The 18,836-nt window shown below is 39.9% G+C and overlaps 1 protein-coding gene across 3 annotated transcripts; it reads right to left on the bottom strand.

The window, feature by feature from the left end:
- Positions 1–1,642: 1,642 nt before the first annotated feature.
- Positions 1,643–18,395, bottom strand: fam120b (family with sequence similarity 120 member B). Of its 3 annotated transcripts, none has more exons than XM_032518858.1 (15): positions 18,286–18,395; positions 17,785–17,922; positions 16,877–17,067; positions 16,494–16,627; positions 16,191–16,313; positions 15,738–15,929; positions 15,229–15,499; positions 14,955–15,138; positions 14,508–14,609; positions 13,010–13,182; positions 10,971–11,063; positions 7,470–7,676; positions 7,163–7,283; positions 2,273–2,522; positions 1,643–2,179 (listed from the first exon to the last, which is right to left on the bottom strand). In XM_032518858.1, exons 2-15 carry the CDS (start codon positions 17,918–17,920, stop codon positions 2,149–2,151), a joined length of 2,208 nt encoding a protein of 735 aa, XP_032374749.1. In that variant the 5' UTR covers positions 17,921–17,922; positions 18,286–18,395; the 3' UTR covers positions 1,643–2,148. The 3 variants fall into 3 exon arrangements, with proteins under 3 accessions (XP_032374749.1, XP_032374756.1, XP_032374758.1); XM_032518865.1 differs by having other exon boundaries at positions 17,812–17,922; XM_032518867.1 differs by lacking the exons at positions 17,785–17,922; positions 18,286–18,395 and having other exon boundaries at positions 16,881–17,067.
- Between the last annotated feature and the right edge of the window lie 441 nt (positions 18,396–18,836).

Below are 18,836 nucleotides of genomic sequence, written 5' to 3'. Positions count from 1 at the left end.
AGGCCTTGAAAGGGGGTTTTACTGTTTGTCTCCCTGCTGCTGGAGGGACCACACCCAGACCTCCTCCACACACACACACACACACAAACACACACACACACATAGGAAGCTGATCTGTCGGGCAGTCAACAGGGTTTCCTGTGGTTGAGGCAAGATTGACTCAGATTGCTTGTTCTCAAATTCATCTCCTCTTTTTTCTCCACTCTCATCATGTTTTCTGTAGTAGTTTTGTGCAGTCTCTATTCTTAGTCTTTTACCTCTCAATCACTCACTCCTCTGGTGTGTTTCCTCTTGTTCATTTTCCTCTTCTCAATGTTTACTTCTCCTCTCTAATTTACACTTCTTCACTTCCATATTCACTTTGTTTTCTCCCCTCTTCCTCTCTTTTTAAGCTTCCATCCTTTGATTCCTCTTAGACATAGATAGTATTACTCCTTCTGTTATCGTAATTATGTAGAAGGGGCAACTGGACTTGAGTATGTATGTTGCATGCCCCACCCGTGTCGCCCCTCCTCATGCACGCACACACCCACTCTACCCACCACAGTTACTAACCTAAAACCACACACACACGCTCTGTGTTTTCTTCTGCTGTGTCTGGACTGAGAGGAGAGACATGGAATGGACGCTTTGGTCACATCCACTTTGAAAGCTCTAATAATCACTGAGTTGTTCAATTCCTTTGTCCGTCAAACCCTTCAAAACTTCAGCATGAAGATTAAACTTTTCGAAAGTCACCCTCAGCAAAGAATCAACAGCCCCTCTCACACGAGCACTGACCCTGTAAATACACTGGCAGTTTTAAATATCACATCATATGTGAAAATGTCACGCATGACTCTGGCTCTGGCAATCTGCCTATATGCAGCATTGCTGTAACGCTTCCTCAGCAATGTGAATTAAATGTAGTCACATTAAATGACTGTGCAAACCTTCTATAGCTTTAGCCCTCACTGCATATCTCTACATACAATCGCAAAAAAATATTATAATAATAATATATAATATTAAATATCCCTAAAAACATAACAACACAGGCACACAATACAAAAGATTACTATCACAAACACTGTCTTTGTGCTAAGTGGTTTTCAAAAGTCTTCATTCCTACATCATTGTTGGCGTTCATTTGTTTTAGGATCAAACCGGAGTGATAATGATAAGCATGTATCTTCAGTCCATGTAAGACATATTGCTTGTAGCAGCCTGTATCTGGCCCTGTGTAATCATTAAAGTACAGCAGGATAAACTGATGTAACTCTCAGCTCTGTCGCGCAAAACACAGTCTCACCATCACTGTGTCAACAATCTGATTTCCTCTTATTTGTTGAGAAATCCATTCTCACATTTCTTTACTGCTTTACACACACACACACACACACACAGGAATGAGAGCACTTTGTGGCTGTGGAACTTTCTCTGCATCCTTTTCCTCTTGATGGATTTTACGACTTATCACGGGGTGCTACAGGAAATCACTGTAAAGGCTATACAGTGATACACACGTATGTATGTATGTATGTATGTATGTATGTATGTTAAACTGCTGTACTGATGTCCTATTTCAGCCGATATTTGATACCAGCATCACTGTTTAAGTAGTTAAAACCTTTAAAGGATTAAGCAGTTGGACACACACAGCTTTTAAGATCTTTGTCCTTTTATTGTCAAAAGATAAGAGGTGATAACAGGCTTGAGGATCAACCATTAATCCACTTCTCAGTGTATGTTTGAAGTTGCTTATTTCTGTGTTTGTTTGGTGAGTGCTCATGCGTACTGTTCATTTTCTGTAACAGTGAGACGGGTAAGTTGCCTTGAGATGAAGGAGAGGCTTTAAAATGATTGACTTTAAAAGTCTTTACTACCCATTATGTCAATAGGATTATTTTGAGAGACACAAAAAGACAAATTCAGGTTAAACTGGCAATTTAAATGATATATTCCTAATCTCGTCACTCTGCCTCGTCTTAATCTCCATTATTCCGATTTACAGCATCTTTTAAACAAACATTCCTGACAGTTAATTCACTAATCAGTTTGTTCAGAGAAATTTGATTCCTTTGCTCTTTTCATCATGTCTTTCCCATCCTCTTAAATCCACTCCTTTAATCCTCCTCTTCTCTTCACTCCTCTCTGCCTGGGGTAGAGTTATGTTCCTGGTGCAGGAGGTTGCGACCATCTGAGAGGACAGGATGAAATGTGACAATATAGAGCAGATAAGAACAGAAGAAACATTTGAGAAGAGGAACATCTTGTTTCACACTGGTGTTACCTCGGAGACAGCTGGTATCTGCCTCTGTATGATGAACCTCTGGAACAATTTGGAGGACGGCTCATGTTCTGGGGTCCTCCATCATGGCAGTTTGGATGAGGATGAAAATGGCCTCCTCTCATCCCTCCTCGTCTCTCTCTGTTTTCATATTCTCTAGGGTATCCTCTTGCCTCCCCTTTCTCCCTCCATCCTGCTCCATGCCGATGGCCTCCTGTCGTCTCTCCTCTTTCCCTCCAGTTTTGAACACCACCTAAAAGGGAGAAATGTAGTATTGAAAAAGGACAGGAAAACTTATTTACTTACAATGAGCGATAAGACCTACATCAACTACAACAACAATTTCAGTCATTTCACATAAGACACATCTGTATGTTGTGTTCTGTCCGTGATCGTCTCACTGGTTTGAAGTGCACCAGGCTCTAATAGAAAAGTCTGATATTGAGTATTTCTGTACCGTGTTTAAAACTGGCCACTGGCAGTCAAATCTGATTAAACGACACCCAGATGCAGCAGTTACTTGAGTTATTGGGTGTTAGACTTTTAACTTTAATTTGTTGCTTATTCAGTCTTGAAAAAATGTTATGTCACAGAGCCATACTTAAACCAAATTGTTTGGTGCTTAAACTTGTAGTGACCGTTTTTTTAACTTGAAGGCAGCAGAAACAAAATGTGAACACAACATTGACATACCATTTCATTTTAAGTTGATATGCAAACTGTTTCCTATTTACTCATCCAGCTGTTACAGAGGAACATTACATTCATTCAAAATTGTGTTTCTGTCCATCTGAATAATAAAGAAATAAAGAAATATGTCTACTGTCTGGTGCTGAGTAGTCTTGCCTTGCCAGACCTTCCTCCACAGCACTGCAAAGGCTGCAAGTCTGGCTAGTCCAAAACAGCATTCCGGGATGGAAGAAAAACATGCTCTGGTTTATTGGCATTTCTTTAAACCAATGACTATCGTCTTGGGAGCCAGTTGAGGTGCATCTGGTAAGTCTTAAGTGGCTCTGAGCGCTGGATGGAGCAACGGTGCCTCTGCAAAATAGCCTTGGAAAGGAACTTGTTTTGGTGGAACATGTGTATGTTCAAAACATTTTTTAGTCTGCAATAGAAAACTCAGACTCGACAGATAGTCTAGCTAGCTGGCTCGATTTACCCTGCAGAGATGTGAAGAGCAGTTAACCACAACCACAAAGAAAGCGGAAGGTAATGGACAACCGGGTGGAATTTCCGGCGGCACCTGAACAATCACAAAAATGAAATGTCCTCGTTATAGACAAGGTGCTGAGCAGCCAAAACTGATGCCGATGAGAGCGGGGAGAGTGAAATAAAAAAAGTTGTGTAAAGTTGTGGGCATAGAGTAATGGAACCAATATGTTGAGTCTGACTTTGTTGAAATTAAATGCGCCAGTTTGAGCAAAAAGCATCAACACACCACACACACACACACACACACACACCTTTAAAGTCTGTCCGCAATTATTTCAAATCTACCCACAGAACAGCCCAAAAATCCCAAATGCCATTTCAAGGAAGACATGAACACTCATCAAGTCTGACAAACGCCGCCAGTGTTGAAAGCCGAATTATCCAGAGAAAAATAAGCTTCATGAAATGCCTACAGATCTCCTTTTCTTAAATGTCAACTGCCACCAAACAAATAAAAAACTCCAACTAAGATGAAACATATATTTTGTATTTATGGTCTGTTGCTCTACTACTGGTAACAAAATCGAACAGACACAAAATGTTAAATGTCTTTCTACTTTAGCTATCATTAAAATCTATTCTCTCTTTCAGGAAAGTTTGTGACATACTTTTCACATGAGGAACTTTGACAGATGTGGCAGATTTCAAGACAATTACAAAGTGCTTGAAATAAAACACCAAGTCCAACTTTAGACCTTTCCAAAATGGAGCTGTAGCCTACTAGGCCAAATCAGGCCGCACTCCTACCATTAATCCACTCACTGAGTGTGAAAGTACAGAAAAAAGCACTTGAAAGCATGCCATGCAGAAGTCTTTGTGTAGGGCAGGCCACAAGCACCAAAACTTTTTTAAGGTCCGTTTCTGAGGTTGGAAAGTCTTCTGGAAAGGTTTCAGTTTCTCAGACTGGGAATTGAAATTAAATCAAAATAGGGAGACAAATAAAATAAGAGATTATATGTTCTTCCTATGTCAGAGGAGATTTAAAGGGAGTTTCATGAAATTAACACTATCACAGGATAGATTGGAGGAAAGAGGTACATGACTTCTCTCAGTCAAAGTAAAATGTACTCTACGAATGGGATCCAATCTGAAAGGAAGTTATTTTCATTTACTTTTTGTCGTTTTAGACAGAAATAAACTTAGGAGACGCGGGAGAGCAGCTCACTGTTGGAGTGTGATTGTAAAGGCAGGAGGGCAGAGGAGATATTTGCTGAGGAGACTAAACATCAGGCCTGATTCCAAACAAAAACCAAACCAAGCCCTCAACGATACCACATAGCGCCACCATACTCTCACGCACACACATTCTTACTCTCACTCTCACTTACACACACACACACACACTCTCACACACACCCACACACACACACACACACACACACACACACACCACACACCACCACACCACACCACACACACACACAACACCACACACACACACACACAGACAGACATACACACACACGGTATCCCCACAGTTCTGTAGTAATGATTGGTGTCTGCGTCTGGCAGAAATGAAACACTGAGGTATAAAGAGTGTATAACCTTCCATCTATAAAACCAGAAACATCCTTGTGAGACCCACAAGGGTTGACTTGGGCAAAACGCAGACAGTTCGGCGCAATTCGGAGACTCTGCGCCAACATGGCAGTCAGAGAAACGGTCGCAAAAGAACTAAGGGTTCACATTTCATAAGCTACGGCTGAGTTGTCTTCTGAGATTGACCACTGAGCTGGACGAGTCTTGTACCAACATGGAGCTCAACTTAGCCTAACACTACAGGGAGGGGCATCACACAGACCGGCCACATTAACAGAAAACAAAATAGTAGGTGTGTAAGAGGGTACAATTGTTTTTAAAAATCTGTGTGTAATAAGCTGGAAAGGCGTCTGGAGAGTGTCAAGGCTCTGCACACAGCATCAGAAAGAGAACAACAATAAGAAACAAAGAAGAGAAACGGAGAGAGGGTGAAAAAGTAAAGACAAATAAAAGGAAGAGGACTTAGAGGGGAATGACTGAGGGGAAGGGGAGCACAGAGAGAGGAGAGACAGAATAGAGAGGTCTGTAATCAGTTAGTCTTGTTGTGTGTCTTAAAATAGAGCTCTCTCAGCCTATAAACAGAAACCTACTATTAGTAGTGCACTGACAAAGCAAGTCTCGAATCCAAACGTGCATTGTGTGTGAGCACACACACGGAGGTATATGCATTAAGGCCGCAGCACACATGGAGCTCGTTACAGCGTGGCCCTCTGGGTAATGTGGTTTGGTGAGGGGCACCAGAGAACTACAACCACAGATGAACGGTCAGATTAAAATGCTGCTTCTCTGTTTGGCTCCAGTATTTATCAGTTTTTACATAAGTGTGTTTATACTTCTATTTACTTTGGACAGTGATTAGAAACAAAGACTAGCTCCAAAACATAAAAACGGAACTACTACGGCCACTTAAAATAATACAGACATCATAACATTACTTTTATAATTTTTTGGGTGGCATTTTTGCCAATTTATTGGAGGTTTTACAGTATACAAAAGAAACACGGGAAGACAAAGAGCAATGTGACATGGGACATACAGGTCCATAGTCAGATAATACACCAAGGACATTTTGGTTTTATGGTACTCATCTTAACCATAGGCCACCAGGGTGCCCTAGAAACACCATAACATTTCTTAATTCAGGTCAAAATGTTTTTCTGTCGCTGACCTTTATTTAACCAGGATGGTCACGAGCACAAGATCAAAAACACTTTTTCCAAAGAGTCCTTGCCAAAATAGCAACATAATTATGTCAAACAAAACAACACAGAACCAACATTCAAAGACAGAGTGAGTGTTGAGCAAGAGAAAGGACGCAGAAAACATCACTTATGGCTTTGATAACTTATGAACATACACAGCATCTCAACAAAGAGCTGATGTACAGAATAAAAAATGACAAACACCAAAGGTTTACATTTTGTACTACCTTGTCATTTGCAAGTACCTTCATCATTTCAAATAGAAATGATACTGATGAAAGATTAATTTGAAACAGTACAAAATTTGGTAAATTTAAAGACGGATTTGCCATACTTTAATTGTGACTATTCTTTTGTTTTTGATTACGTATGTGGGTAACTGTGTCATTTATAACATTTTTATAATAATGTATAATAATAATAATAATTTATACTATACAAGGGGAAATTACAATTTACACTCTATTTTTATTACACAAAGGCCTAAATTACACACACATGCTCAGTACCTATACATGCATTAAATGGAGAGATGTCAGAGTGAGGGGGCGGCCAATGGAAAGGCGCCCCGAGCAGTTGGGGGTTCGGTGCCTTGCAGGAGGTGAACTGGCACCTCTCCAGCTACCAGTCCACCACCATACTGATCCTGATCCGTATGGGGACTTGAACCACCGACCCTCTGGTTCAACCCAACTCAACTCTGTACTGACTGAGCTACTGCCATATACTGTATATACATATATGTACAGCAACATCTTTACAGAAAAAACTTAGACAAACAGCGCTGTTGATGGCCCTGCCCTAAGATGATGACAATCCTTCACAAAAAACACTGGTTGCAAGTAAAAGGAAGGGTTCACATGAACTGAATATTTGTGAAAGTCAGGTATCTAAAAGCACCATAGATAAAGACGTGTGAATCAGCCTTATGGCTTACCTGGTGTGGTTTTATGCCTATGTTCTGGCACATAGGGTCTGGACTGCAGGACTCTGCCTCGCTTACTGCAGGTTTCTGTAAGTTTCTCTCTTAGGCAGAGAAACAGAGACAAACAGGACGCCTGCAGTGAAAGGCCGACAATAAGATTACACGTCTCAGAGGCATGCTGTTAGTGTTCATATATGGTAAAAACAGAATCATACAATGAAACAAGCACTTGCAACAGAATACAACTTTAACCCCCCCCCCCCACACACACACACACACACACACACACACAACTTTCTCTTTTTCCGTCTCCACTTACATCGCTGTCCAGCAACACAGTCTTCTCTGTGCCGCTATGTGCCAGCAGGTACTTTGAGTGGAACAGTCGTCCATCGAAGCTGTGCCAAGGCATCAAGGCAGCGCTGGGCAGCGGGCAGCCACTGGCACAGTTAGCACCCAGCAGGTGGCTTAGTCCTCGGACGTAGAGGGATCCCAGCTGCACTGCACGACTGGAGAGGAAAGGCAGCTGAGAATGGAGGAGCAAAACAATTTGGTTTTACAGTTGGTTGATAGTATATCTTCATCATGAGGCTTGATACTTTGGAATATCTACTTTAAAGATGAGACAACACTGACTGCAGCGACAGTGACTCTCTTTTGAGTTGCCAGTAGGTCATACTTAACTTTAAATAAAACTTAAAGCGAAAGAACAGATCTTGACATATTTGTCATGACAATCACATCAACAAAGCTTGATGAACTGATTTTAATTGGAAAAGGTAAAAAGTGGAGGTTGAGGCATCCATACCAACTGTAGTTTCAATCAAAACACTTCAAATATCATCATATAGCATAGCATAGCATAATTTAAACAGTCTTGCTGTAAAGAGCGATGTGTTTATTCAATATGCTTAGTGTCACTATATGGAAAACAGAATCTGAAGATCAAACTCACAGCTGCTAAAATAATTGTTTTTTCCCCAACCCCAATTTGCATAACCTTATCTGCTCAATCCTGACACATAATTCAAACAATTATATAGGATTCAGATCACTTGCCATCTAGATAACTGGGTAAAAATTAATTGGCTAGAGTGGTTTCTATATTTGACAGTAAAACTTCTTTGCCTGGATTTGATCAACGCAGCAAAATTCCCCACTAATATGTGTGTAAAATGATGCAGTATATGTGGCATTTGAATGAGTCTTTACACTTAAAAAAACAGAAATGTTACACTACAGATTGTGACTAAAGACAGGAGAAAATGTGAAAGTGGTAAAACATTTTAGTTCAATATTTTTCTGAATGTAATGTTCCACAAGTTCCTATGTTGTATCAAGTAAAGTGTTCCAATCCACAAATAATTATATAAATAGGGAGTCAGCAAGCCAGAAAAATATCCTATTCAACCCACATTTGGATAAAGAACTCTTGAAATCTTGTCTCAAACGCAGTAACTAGCTAAATGTATTGTAAGAGAAATACAGATACAATATTTTCTTCATATGTTTTATGTTTCTACAAAATAAATGCTTGTGTAAATATTCTTTTAACAATGGATTCTGTTACGCTAGTTTGAGTTGGGCCATTAAAGGAAAAACAGGACGAAGGTTATGTTGTTTGCTGAAAATACCATAAAAGGTAGCACCACAGAGCGAGAAGAAAGACAAAACTGGAGGACAATAAAAAAGAAGAGAATGCTGAAGAATGGAGAACAAGTTAACTGTGACAACAGCAGTCGATAACAGGAGGCAGATGTTCTCTGTGTGCTTTCTGCTCTCACCTGTCCTCTAGCAGATACACTGATAACAGTGAGCACACACACACACACACACACACACACACACACACACACACACACACACACACACACCCCACACACACACACACACACACACACACACACACACACACACACACCACACACACACACACACACACACACACACACACACCTGCCACCTGGTTCCAGTCAAACAAAGCTTCACCTTCTGAAAACAATGAATCACTGGACACAGAGACACAAAAGCCTGAAGGAGCACACCAACACAAAAAAGAGAGAAAGAAAAAAAGAGATAAAGAGCAACATGAAGAGAGACAGAAAAAGAGAAAGTGGTTGAGAGTATAAAGTAGAATAAAATAAGAACAAAGACAGAAACGTGTGTGTGTGTGTGTGTGTGTGGTTTGTGTGTCCAGTGGGGTGGAGTGTGCTTGGTGTAAATAGCTCCATGTGGTGAGCGTCAGCCAGGACAGACAGGCGACTGTCGCCAGCAGCAACACTCTCTCTGTCACACACACACACGCACACACACACACGCACACGCACACGCCACGCACACACACACACACACACAAACACAATCCCATGGGGAGGAATGTTGCAATGAAACTAAATGAAATGAAACTAACGCATCTCAAAACCTAACCACAATGCCTTTCCCCTGAACACACTCATACAAATGGTGTGACTTTTTTTTCACTCGGTTGAACACACGTGCTATTCTAGTTTATTTGTTTTTAATCGTGGAAACAAGTAAAGAAGCTTTTGATATTGTGCTGTGATGTCCTAAATTAAGCATGTTACTCTGCGCGCATGCACACACACACACAGATAGAAAAAATTGGTTGTGTGTTAACCCACCTCTGGGAGTATATGCAAGTATATTCATATGTTTAGCTAGTGTGTGTGTAGTTAATCCATACACTAGTGACTCAGTTAACCCCCCTCACGAAGCTCTGAACTTCTCCCAGACAGCATATTCAAATCAACGCCCAGCCCTAATTATTGTGTAGAAAACAGACGAGCAGCAAAAATACAAATTACTTGACATAAGTATGGTAATTAAGCAGTAAAAATAAATGGGGCTACAACAAGGCAGCAAACAGCGACAGCCGTTTTCCCAGAGAATGGAAAAGCATAGCCGACTCTCTGATTCTCGTATCTGTAAGAGCTCGCATGTCATATCCACCGAACTCACTGAAGACGAGCAATGATGCTTTCTCGCTGATTTCAGTGACACTTCTGTCAAGACAGAGGCTGCAACTGAATAATTGAGTATCACCATTATTGATTAATCTATGAACTGCTGTTTTCAATTCAATCAAGTATTTAGTAAAAATTGTGAAAAAATTAGGATGATGTAAAATGTTAATCCTACATCTACAGCCTACAACAGGCAGTTTTTCTTTGGTTGTACTTTAATACAGCACCAGTAATCATTTAAAATACTGCAACCTAACAAGATGAAAACAGTGAAGTTGAAAGTCTTATTTGGTCTGGTCTCCTAGTATAAAGAAGCGCTGGACTTCCTAACAGTTGATTGTCAGCTATAACAAGTTTTTAAAAAAAGTATCAACTTGAACTACAGCTGCTCTATAGCACGTCACAATAAAGCATCAGCGTTCAGGTTGCGTCTGTAAAAATATGATTTATTGCATTTATATTACACTTTTAAAAAAGAAATCTTGAAACTTGTGGGGTTTCTTTATTTTGAACTCAATAAACTGATTTGTAAAAATCTATGATACAAAAATACTATTTCCAACAACCACACTGCAGTTCAACCATAATTGTTTGGGTGCTTTGTTTTGTGTATTTGTTTGTCTTTCTGGAGACACAATCAGCAGTTTGTGTTTTCTCCTCTTACTATTACTGGAAAATTTTCTGAGCTGTGTTTGCGACAAGAGGCCCTTCTTACTGTCAACTGCGGAGGCTATTGTCTTCTTGCAGCATGAAACTCAACAACTTTAGGGTGCAATGAGACAAAGGGAGTGAAAATCAGAAAACAAAATATGTGTATATTTGTGTTTGTAGCTGACCTTGATCTGTTGAAGCTCCTGAGGGGATTTTAGTCTCAGACACACAGCCTGACTCAGGTAAGCATCCAAGTCCTCTTGTGACAATGTTTGTACCTGAAAACATACACACAAACAAACACGAAAAAACACACAAACACACACACACAGAGGACAATATATATGGTTAGCCAATTCAATCACATCCCAGTGTGTCTTCTGTATGGGTCAGTATGTTTTGTCTGCTCTCTGCGCCACAATTCAACAGAGAAAGAAACAATGCTGAATGCAGAGCGAGGCTGCCCAGTTGTGTGTACAAAACAAACAAACCCTGGAGCTATTTAAATGGAAGAGTGACGAGGGAATGTGAATGCAGCAGTGATCAGACAACAACAGCTACTGTTGTCTGTCAGCCAGACTACTCTAACGGGCCGTCTAACAAGCTGCTCTTCTTTCTTCTATTGGTCCTTCATCCATTTAAAGGATTTGCTCCAACTGTTTTCCCAAAATCTGCATCTGTCTGGAAGGCTGCCTGTTCATCTTTCTGTCTCTGAGTTATGTTAGGTAAGATTATTTGGTAGAAAACAGGTCTAACCTACAAAGGTGTAGGGTTAAAATCCTCATTTAGCTGGTTTCTTGAAACTTCACTGATCGTATGTTTGACCCTGGCAACACTTCATGCTTTTCAGTTGTCCAAATTCAAGTTCAAATTAAACTGAGAAAACAACACAGTCCCTTCATAGAAAAGTGATCTGTTTTTTTCATTGGTAACTCAACTCAGCTCAATTGTAATGATTATGTTATGAACTTACTGGGTGAAAATCATTTCTATTTTGACATTAGGGTACAGTTGGAGAGGAAATTTTACAGCGTTTAAATTAAATGCCAATAGAGGTGTTTTTTTTGCCATTTAAGACCAAATAACTGCCTCAAATGATGATAATGAAAATAAAAAAAATTGGAGATGTGGAGTTAGAAAGAAGTTGGGTGAGCAGACCACTATAAGCAGTTTCTGAAAACTCAAGATAACATTTGAGGTATATATTTTGAAGATCTGTTTGTTATGAAGTTGATATACGTATGATTCTAGATTTCTATAATTTTTGTTTTGCTTCTGCAAAATGACGCACGCACCTTCATCCAGGTAATGTGATCATGTGATCTCTTTTGTGTTAAGCTTACTCAGATGACGTCAATGCAAAATGTACAAACCGAAAAGACAAATCTCTGCTTTTCACACTCTTTGAAAAGTTTTCACAGTGTTGGAGGAATTGAAATTAAAAACAGGGCATTACAACAGGATTGCAAACAGCACTTATGTTTATTGTTTAATTTACAACCATAAGAAATGGCTCTTAAGATATTCAAAGCCCCTGGGTGGTTATAAGAGCAGTTGTTGACGCAAAAGCTGGGGTTACAGAAACCAGTGTCTGTAGCTAAAGTGGGCACCCAGTGGGTGATAGTGGCGACCATTAAGCCATTTAAAACAACACAAAAAGACTGTCAACAAGTGATGTTTAACTACAAATCCCAAGTTGACAAAAGAGCGGATTAATTGTTGTTGATGTTATAGATGTAAAACCCAAATCAAAAGCTGATTTGTTTGTTTAAATGTCCCTGAATGCATTTGGTCTTTCATTCTCTATTTACATTAATCACCAGGTGTACCTTTACTACCCATTCACTTACGTTATTGGCACTGATGCCATTGTGCTCATCTGCTAGATTTAACAGCTTAACTTATTCATTAAAAGCTAAGCAGTCACATCAATCACAGTGAAGTACCCATACCCAACATGACTCAAGAGAAAGGTGTAGTGGAATACATACTCGTATAAGATCAGAGACAATCAACATGTATTTTTGATAAAAATAAAATGAATGACTTTCAATTCGTCATTGCTTCTATTATTATAAGTACTGGCTGACATAAATACAGGCTGATACATTTACAAGATTCATGAGATATGAGAGTAAATAAGTCCCAAAATCAAATCAATGAACTGCTTGTACTTTTCTCTAAGGATTATATGTAGCTAGACAAAATGTTTCCACCTTTTTACCTGGAGGACTATGTAAGTGACCAAGCAGAGAGCAGCCAGAAGGGAGTCTTCAATAGCTCCATACAACTCGGAATACTCCTGGCAGTCAAAAATTAAAAGGAAGGCTTTCAGGCGAAGAGCAGAAACTTCAGGACTGGTGCTGAACCATAACAAGTCCAGACTGGGCTGATCACCTACACATTCAGACAGAGAAAAAGAAATTGTGTGGCTATGCTCAAAGACATTTGTCTCATGAAATGTGAGATGATTTGGAGCTTTGTAAACTTAAAGTGCATTAGACTGGCACAGTTTGTCATTCTAGTGAGACAAAATCAACACAGAACTATGACATACAAACCAAACCTCTACTCATCTTCTTAATTAGCATCAGGTGGTGTAACTACAAACCCCAATTCCAATGATCTAGGACGTTGGGTAAAACGGAAATAAAAACAGAATACAATGATTTGCATATGCTTTTTAACCTATATTCAATTGAATACACTACAAAGACAATGTATTTAATGTTCAAACCTAAACTCTGTTTTTGGCAAATATTCACTGATTTGGAATAAGATGCCTACAACCCGTTCCAAAAAAGCTGGGGTAGGGGCATGTTTACCACTGTGTCGTCTTTCCTTTTAACAACACTCAATAAGTTCAATTCATTCCCATTCTTGGTTAATGTACGACTTCAGTTGCTTAACAGTCCGGGGTCTCTGTTGTCATATTTTGCGCTTTATAATACAAATTTTCAATGGGGACTGCAGGCAGGCCAGTCTAGTATGTAGCGACAGATTGTGTTAACTAACAATGGTTTTCCGAAGTGTTCCAGAGCCCACATGGTAACGTCCTTTACGTAATTATGTCAGTTTTAATGCAGTGCCACCTGAGGGATCGACGGTCAAGGGCATTCAATGTTGGTTTTCGGCCTAGCCGCTTACATGCAGAGTTCTCTCCAGATTCTGGGGATCTTGGACTGTAGATGAAATCCCTAAATTCCATGCAATTGTATGTTGAGAAACACTGTTTCTTAAACTGTTTGACTAATTGCTCATGCAGTTGTTCACAAAGTGGTGAACCTCACCCTATCCTTGCTTGTGAAGATCTGAGCCTTTTGGTGATGCTTCTTTTACCCAATCATGACACTTGCGTGTTTCCAATTAACCTTCATCTGTGGAAAGTTCCAAACAGGTGTTTTTAGAGCATTCATTGACTTCCCCAGTCTTTTGTTGCCCTTGTCCCAGCTTGTTGGAACATGTTGCAGGCATCAAATTCAAAATCAGTAAATATTTGAGAAAAAAATATTAAAGTTTATCAGTTTGAACATTAAATATCTTGTATTTTTAGTGTATTCAATTGAATAGGTTGAAAAGGATTTCGTTTTTATTGATTTACATTTTACACAATGTCCCAACTTCATTGGAAACAGGGTTTGTAGATTTAAATCAGATTTTTGTCGTAACCTGAGCCAAAGAATACAGAGACCAGTATATGAATAAACTAGCAGGTACAGTACCTGGGAAGCCAAGTGGGACAGGGTTGACCATGTCAGGTTCCTTCAGGTGGTTTCCAGAGTAGACAAACCACTCCCTGATTCTTGGAAGGTCAACACTGCTGACTGAAAACATGCAGAGTCAAGGTTAGACTTGGATAGACTTTGCACTTTTGTATTTTTGTATAAACATTCTTGTCTTTATTTTTAAACTTCAGTATAGATTGAGGTGTGCATACAGTACATGTATGTCCATGTGTGTATGCACAGTCTACATGATTGACATAATATGGCCTCTTCTCTGCAAATTTGTGGGTATCTACCTTCAGCTACATTTGTCTGTTTCTGATTTTATGATCAGATATTTGGTTTTCTGACTGTGTCCATGGTGTTGCCAGAGTGCATGTGTATCTGTGTGTGCGTGTGGTGCGTGCGGTGTGTTTATGACCTCCAGTAAGTATACTGTCCTACCATCATGCCCGTGCAGCAGCAGCAGCCCATAGATGCGTTGTCTGCAGGGCTTGTAGACGAGGGCCTGAGGCAGTAACTCTGCGTTCTCCTTGTCCTCTAGAGTGTTGCTACATTCAATGACTCCCTCAAACACAACACTGTAAACCATGAAACCTTCTGCTGCTACATGCTTTTCTCTACACGCCTGGGGAAAACCACAAAATAAAACATAATAAGCCCAAATGGAATTTGTTACTCTCAAAACATAAACAACAGAATGAGGTACAGAACATACCTTTAATATTTTGGGACTAAAATGTTTCTCAAAGGCAGAGGCAGAGGGAAGTGCAGACATGCCATCTTGCTGAAGAGCTTCTTGTCCAGGGAGTAAGTAAGAGCGAACCCCCCTCTTTAGTAGTTCTCTTTGAGAAGCTGATAGATTCAGAGACTGAGGGATAAGCCCAGCCTCTTGCTCTTCTCTGCCCCTCAAGGAGCTCACAAAATAGGATACAGCTAGCACCATCTGCCCCTGAGGAGCACCAGAGTGAGGTACAGGACTGTTTATCCTGGGAAACAATAAAATTGTTGTCATGTAGTGACCTCATCTTAACTTTAACAAGATGAGTGCTTTTTATAAAAAAGTGTGAATAAGTGCATGCCATATTCATGTTCTCATAATTACATATAGTCAACGACAAAGGTAACATTTATCTTAAAGAGGATAAGAATAAAAATTAAATTTCAAAATGCATACATTTTAACAAAAACGAAAAGAGAGCAAACCCAAAAGCAAAACCCAGAAACCTGTATGCTGCCATGGCATTGTTCCTGATGTGCTGCATCTGCTCCTCTGACACCACATCGTTACCTAGCAGACAGGCCAGCAGTGGTAGCTGGGTAACAGTCAATCCGATTGTTTGGCAGAGCCTCTGTTGGTGGTACATGACAGTAGTGAGGCTGTCTATCCGCAGCTTTGCCACAGACAAGTAGAGGGCACTTTAAGAGATAAAAGTACATGTTCAGATCAGGCATGTTATCCACATTTCCCATTGAATCTATTAATCTATCAATCTATCTATCTAGTTTATTTATCACATGAGATCGTACGAGGTATAATTCCAGTGAAATGTAATCTAATCAGCTCCATCGATTTGTGCATGATTCATCAGAAAATTTTAACTGACCAGGAGGTACTGTAGTGCAAGTCTACATCCAAAAAAGTCCAAAAGTATTAACAACATGATAATTTTACCAAACCTGTCATATATGATGAAGTCTGAATCCTGTCCTAGAATTCCCATACTGCCATGCTGACGAGCATAGCTGGCAATCTCGTAGTCAGCCTCCCGCACTGAGCAAAACACTTCCTGGCCCAATGACCTGACAGAGACAATAATTCCACCATAAACAGAAATAAAGAGCACCATCATCGGATATGAGATCTAACCCCATCTAATGATGTATAGTCTTTTAAATACAGTAAATGATTAACTTCATTATCACAGTGTATACATTATGCACAAAAGGGCTAATGCATTGTAATCTGACTTGTATGCTGACCTGAGAGCAAAGGGTGTGAATGATGCCAGACCAGAAGGCAGACAAAATAGCTCTTTACCAGGCTGCTCTCCATGTGCCTTCAGGTGACGAAACATTTTAGAAACCTCCCCATTCACTCTGTGTCTCCTCTTCACCTGTGGACAGAAGAGTTGATCGGTTGAGTAAACTCCAGGCTCTGCAAGTACTTAGCTCAATATAGGAGACGTTCAGTAAATCATGTTTATTTGTTCTAAACACTGTGACATTAATAGCCTCTACACTTTAGTGTTACAGGAAACAATGTGTCACTGAACTCTGCAACTAAACACAGTAGTGGATTGACTTTCAACATATTTAAGTTCAAACATTTGAACACCACGAGTTCCCAGAGTATCCTTTCTCACCCACTCCTGTCTCTTCTGTTCTTCCACAACCCCATCAAAGAAGAAGACAAGTCTGATGCCTGCTGAGTTGAAGGCCTCCACCCAGCTCTTTAGCACATCCATGTATTCCCTCCACTGCCCCCCACACACCCAGTCCTTACATGAGTACCAGTGGCGCAGGCAGGCCATACCATCCACAACGAGTGTGGGGTCTAAATCACAGTGAAAACAGAAACATAGAAGAGAACAGGCCTGCATGTTAACCCACTCTAAGAAAGACACATCCCCAGTAGTAGTCAAGACATGTGTAGTTTCCTGTTTTATTAATCTTTTGGTTTACAAAGCCTACATCTATTAGATCATCAAAACATGTTCTCCTCAATGCTGCCAGTCACTCAGACTCCTAGCCTTGGCTGTCACTGATTTCATTTTTTCTGTATTCTTGTTAATACTACTGTTGTCTTTCAAACTATTAGCTATAAGTTGTTGTGAACGGCAGTGTTGGTATTGTTGTGTATGTAACTACAAATCGGTTTAAAATTAGAAATACTGGACAAACAATGAAATGCTTTCACTGGTATTGTGCAATAAACAATTATATTCTGAGTTATATTGATTGCTTTTTTTTGTGATTATTACAACATTACAACATATCTGTCAAAGGAATCTCTACACTGTTATCTGCTCCCATTAATATTTCTTGTTTAATACACTAATAAAAGTCAAATGTTTTGAGCCCAAATAGAATGCTATTGCCTTAGAATTCATTTACAGTTTGTGGTTCATCACCCAGACAAGATAGATAAGCCCACGTGTGTGTTTTCACACTGAATGTATCTAATAATATCTAAATATCTCAAAATGTCTTGATAAAACAAGCTCAGTGGATACACACTGTTATACTATTTGCACACTAACATGCACTCAATTGGTAGTGTTATATGTGGTTGTGCAACCTTGCTGGTTTTTGGCAACATGTTGTCTGGCCATTTCTCTCAGGTTCACAGTCACACAGGCTTCTGGACAGCAGCGGTCCATAAAGTACTGAAGACCTTTTACACCCATTTCTACAGAGAAGAAACAGAGTGACAGGGAATTCATTGGAAACGTTTAAGGTAAGGTTACATTAGCAAGATGCTTAATCATGCCCTGTTCCTAACATCTTATATTTTAAGGTATTAAAAAGGTTTCACATCGATAAACACGATAAACAAGATGTGACAGCTTTCCAGGTTACTCAGTTGTTGTCAGTGTTTAACGTTAGTGAGAATAGACCTGAGTGCTAATAGTTAGCTTAGCTGACTTTTAGCCACTAAACTCATTTATTACGAGACTGCGTTTACTGTCCTTACAAACCAACTCGTCTTATACTAAGTTTTATCTGTAAATGCTTTCACCCCATGGTATTCCTTCACATAGTATATACTGACTTTAAAATCGTGGTGTACATGAGCAGTTTATCCGTGTAGCGTTTCCTTGATGTAAATTCAACTTACTTCCTATTATCTACGCGTGGCGTCATCACGCTGCAAAACCAAGCACACGTGCTCGGCGCACGGAGACTACAAAGCAACAGTGTTATCTGTGCGATTAATCCAAATATAAAAGACTATGCAGGCCCAAAAGTAAAATGTATCCTTTAAACAAAATTTGGAAAATATCTTAGATCATCATTGTAATGATGTGGTAATGAAAAAAATAAACATCTTAGTGTGTTTTTTGTGGGCTCAGTCCGCTCATAATAACTCCCCAGGCTAGGATCAGAGACGGGCTAATTGCTCTCCAAGCTCTCCTGGAGAATGGGGGCTCTTTTCTAAAGTCACAAGCTATTAGGTCTACCTTCTCAACACAAAGCACCCCCGTCCCTTCCACTCTATTGTCCGATTGGAACAGGAATAAAGAAAGGGACATATGCTGGATGTCAATCCAGCTGTCAGCATCTGTCGTTCCTCAGCCAGATGCTCTGTGGACTGGGAGGAGA

This window comes from Etheostoma spectabile, chromosome 1, assembly GCF_008692095.1.
Source record: "Etheostoma spectabile isolate EspeVRDwgs_2016 chromosome 1, UIUC_Espe_1.0, whole genome shotgun sequence".
Classification (NCBI taxonomy): Eukaryota; Metazoa; Chordata; class Actinopteri; order Perciformes; family Percidae; genus Etheostoma; species Etheostoma spectabile.
This window is presented reverse-complemented; position numbering and strand designations above follow the sequence as displayed.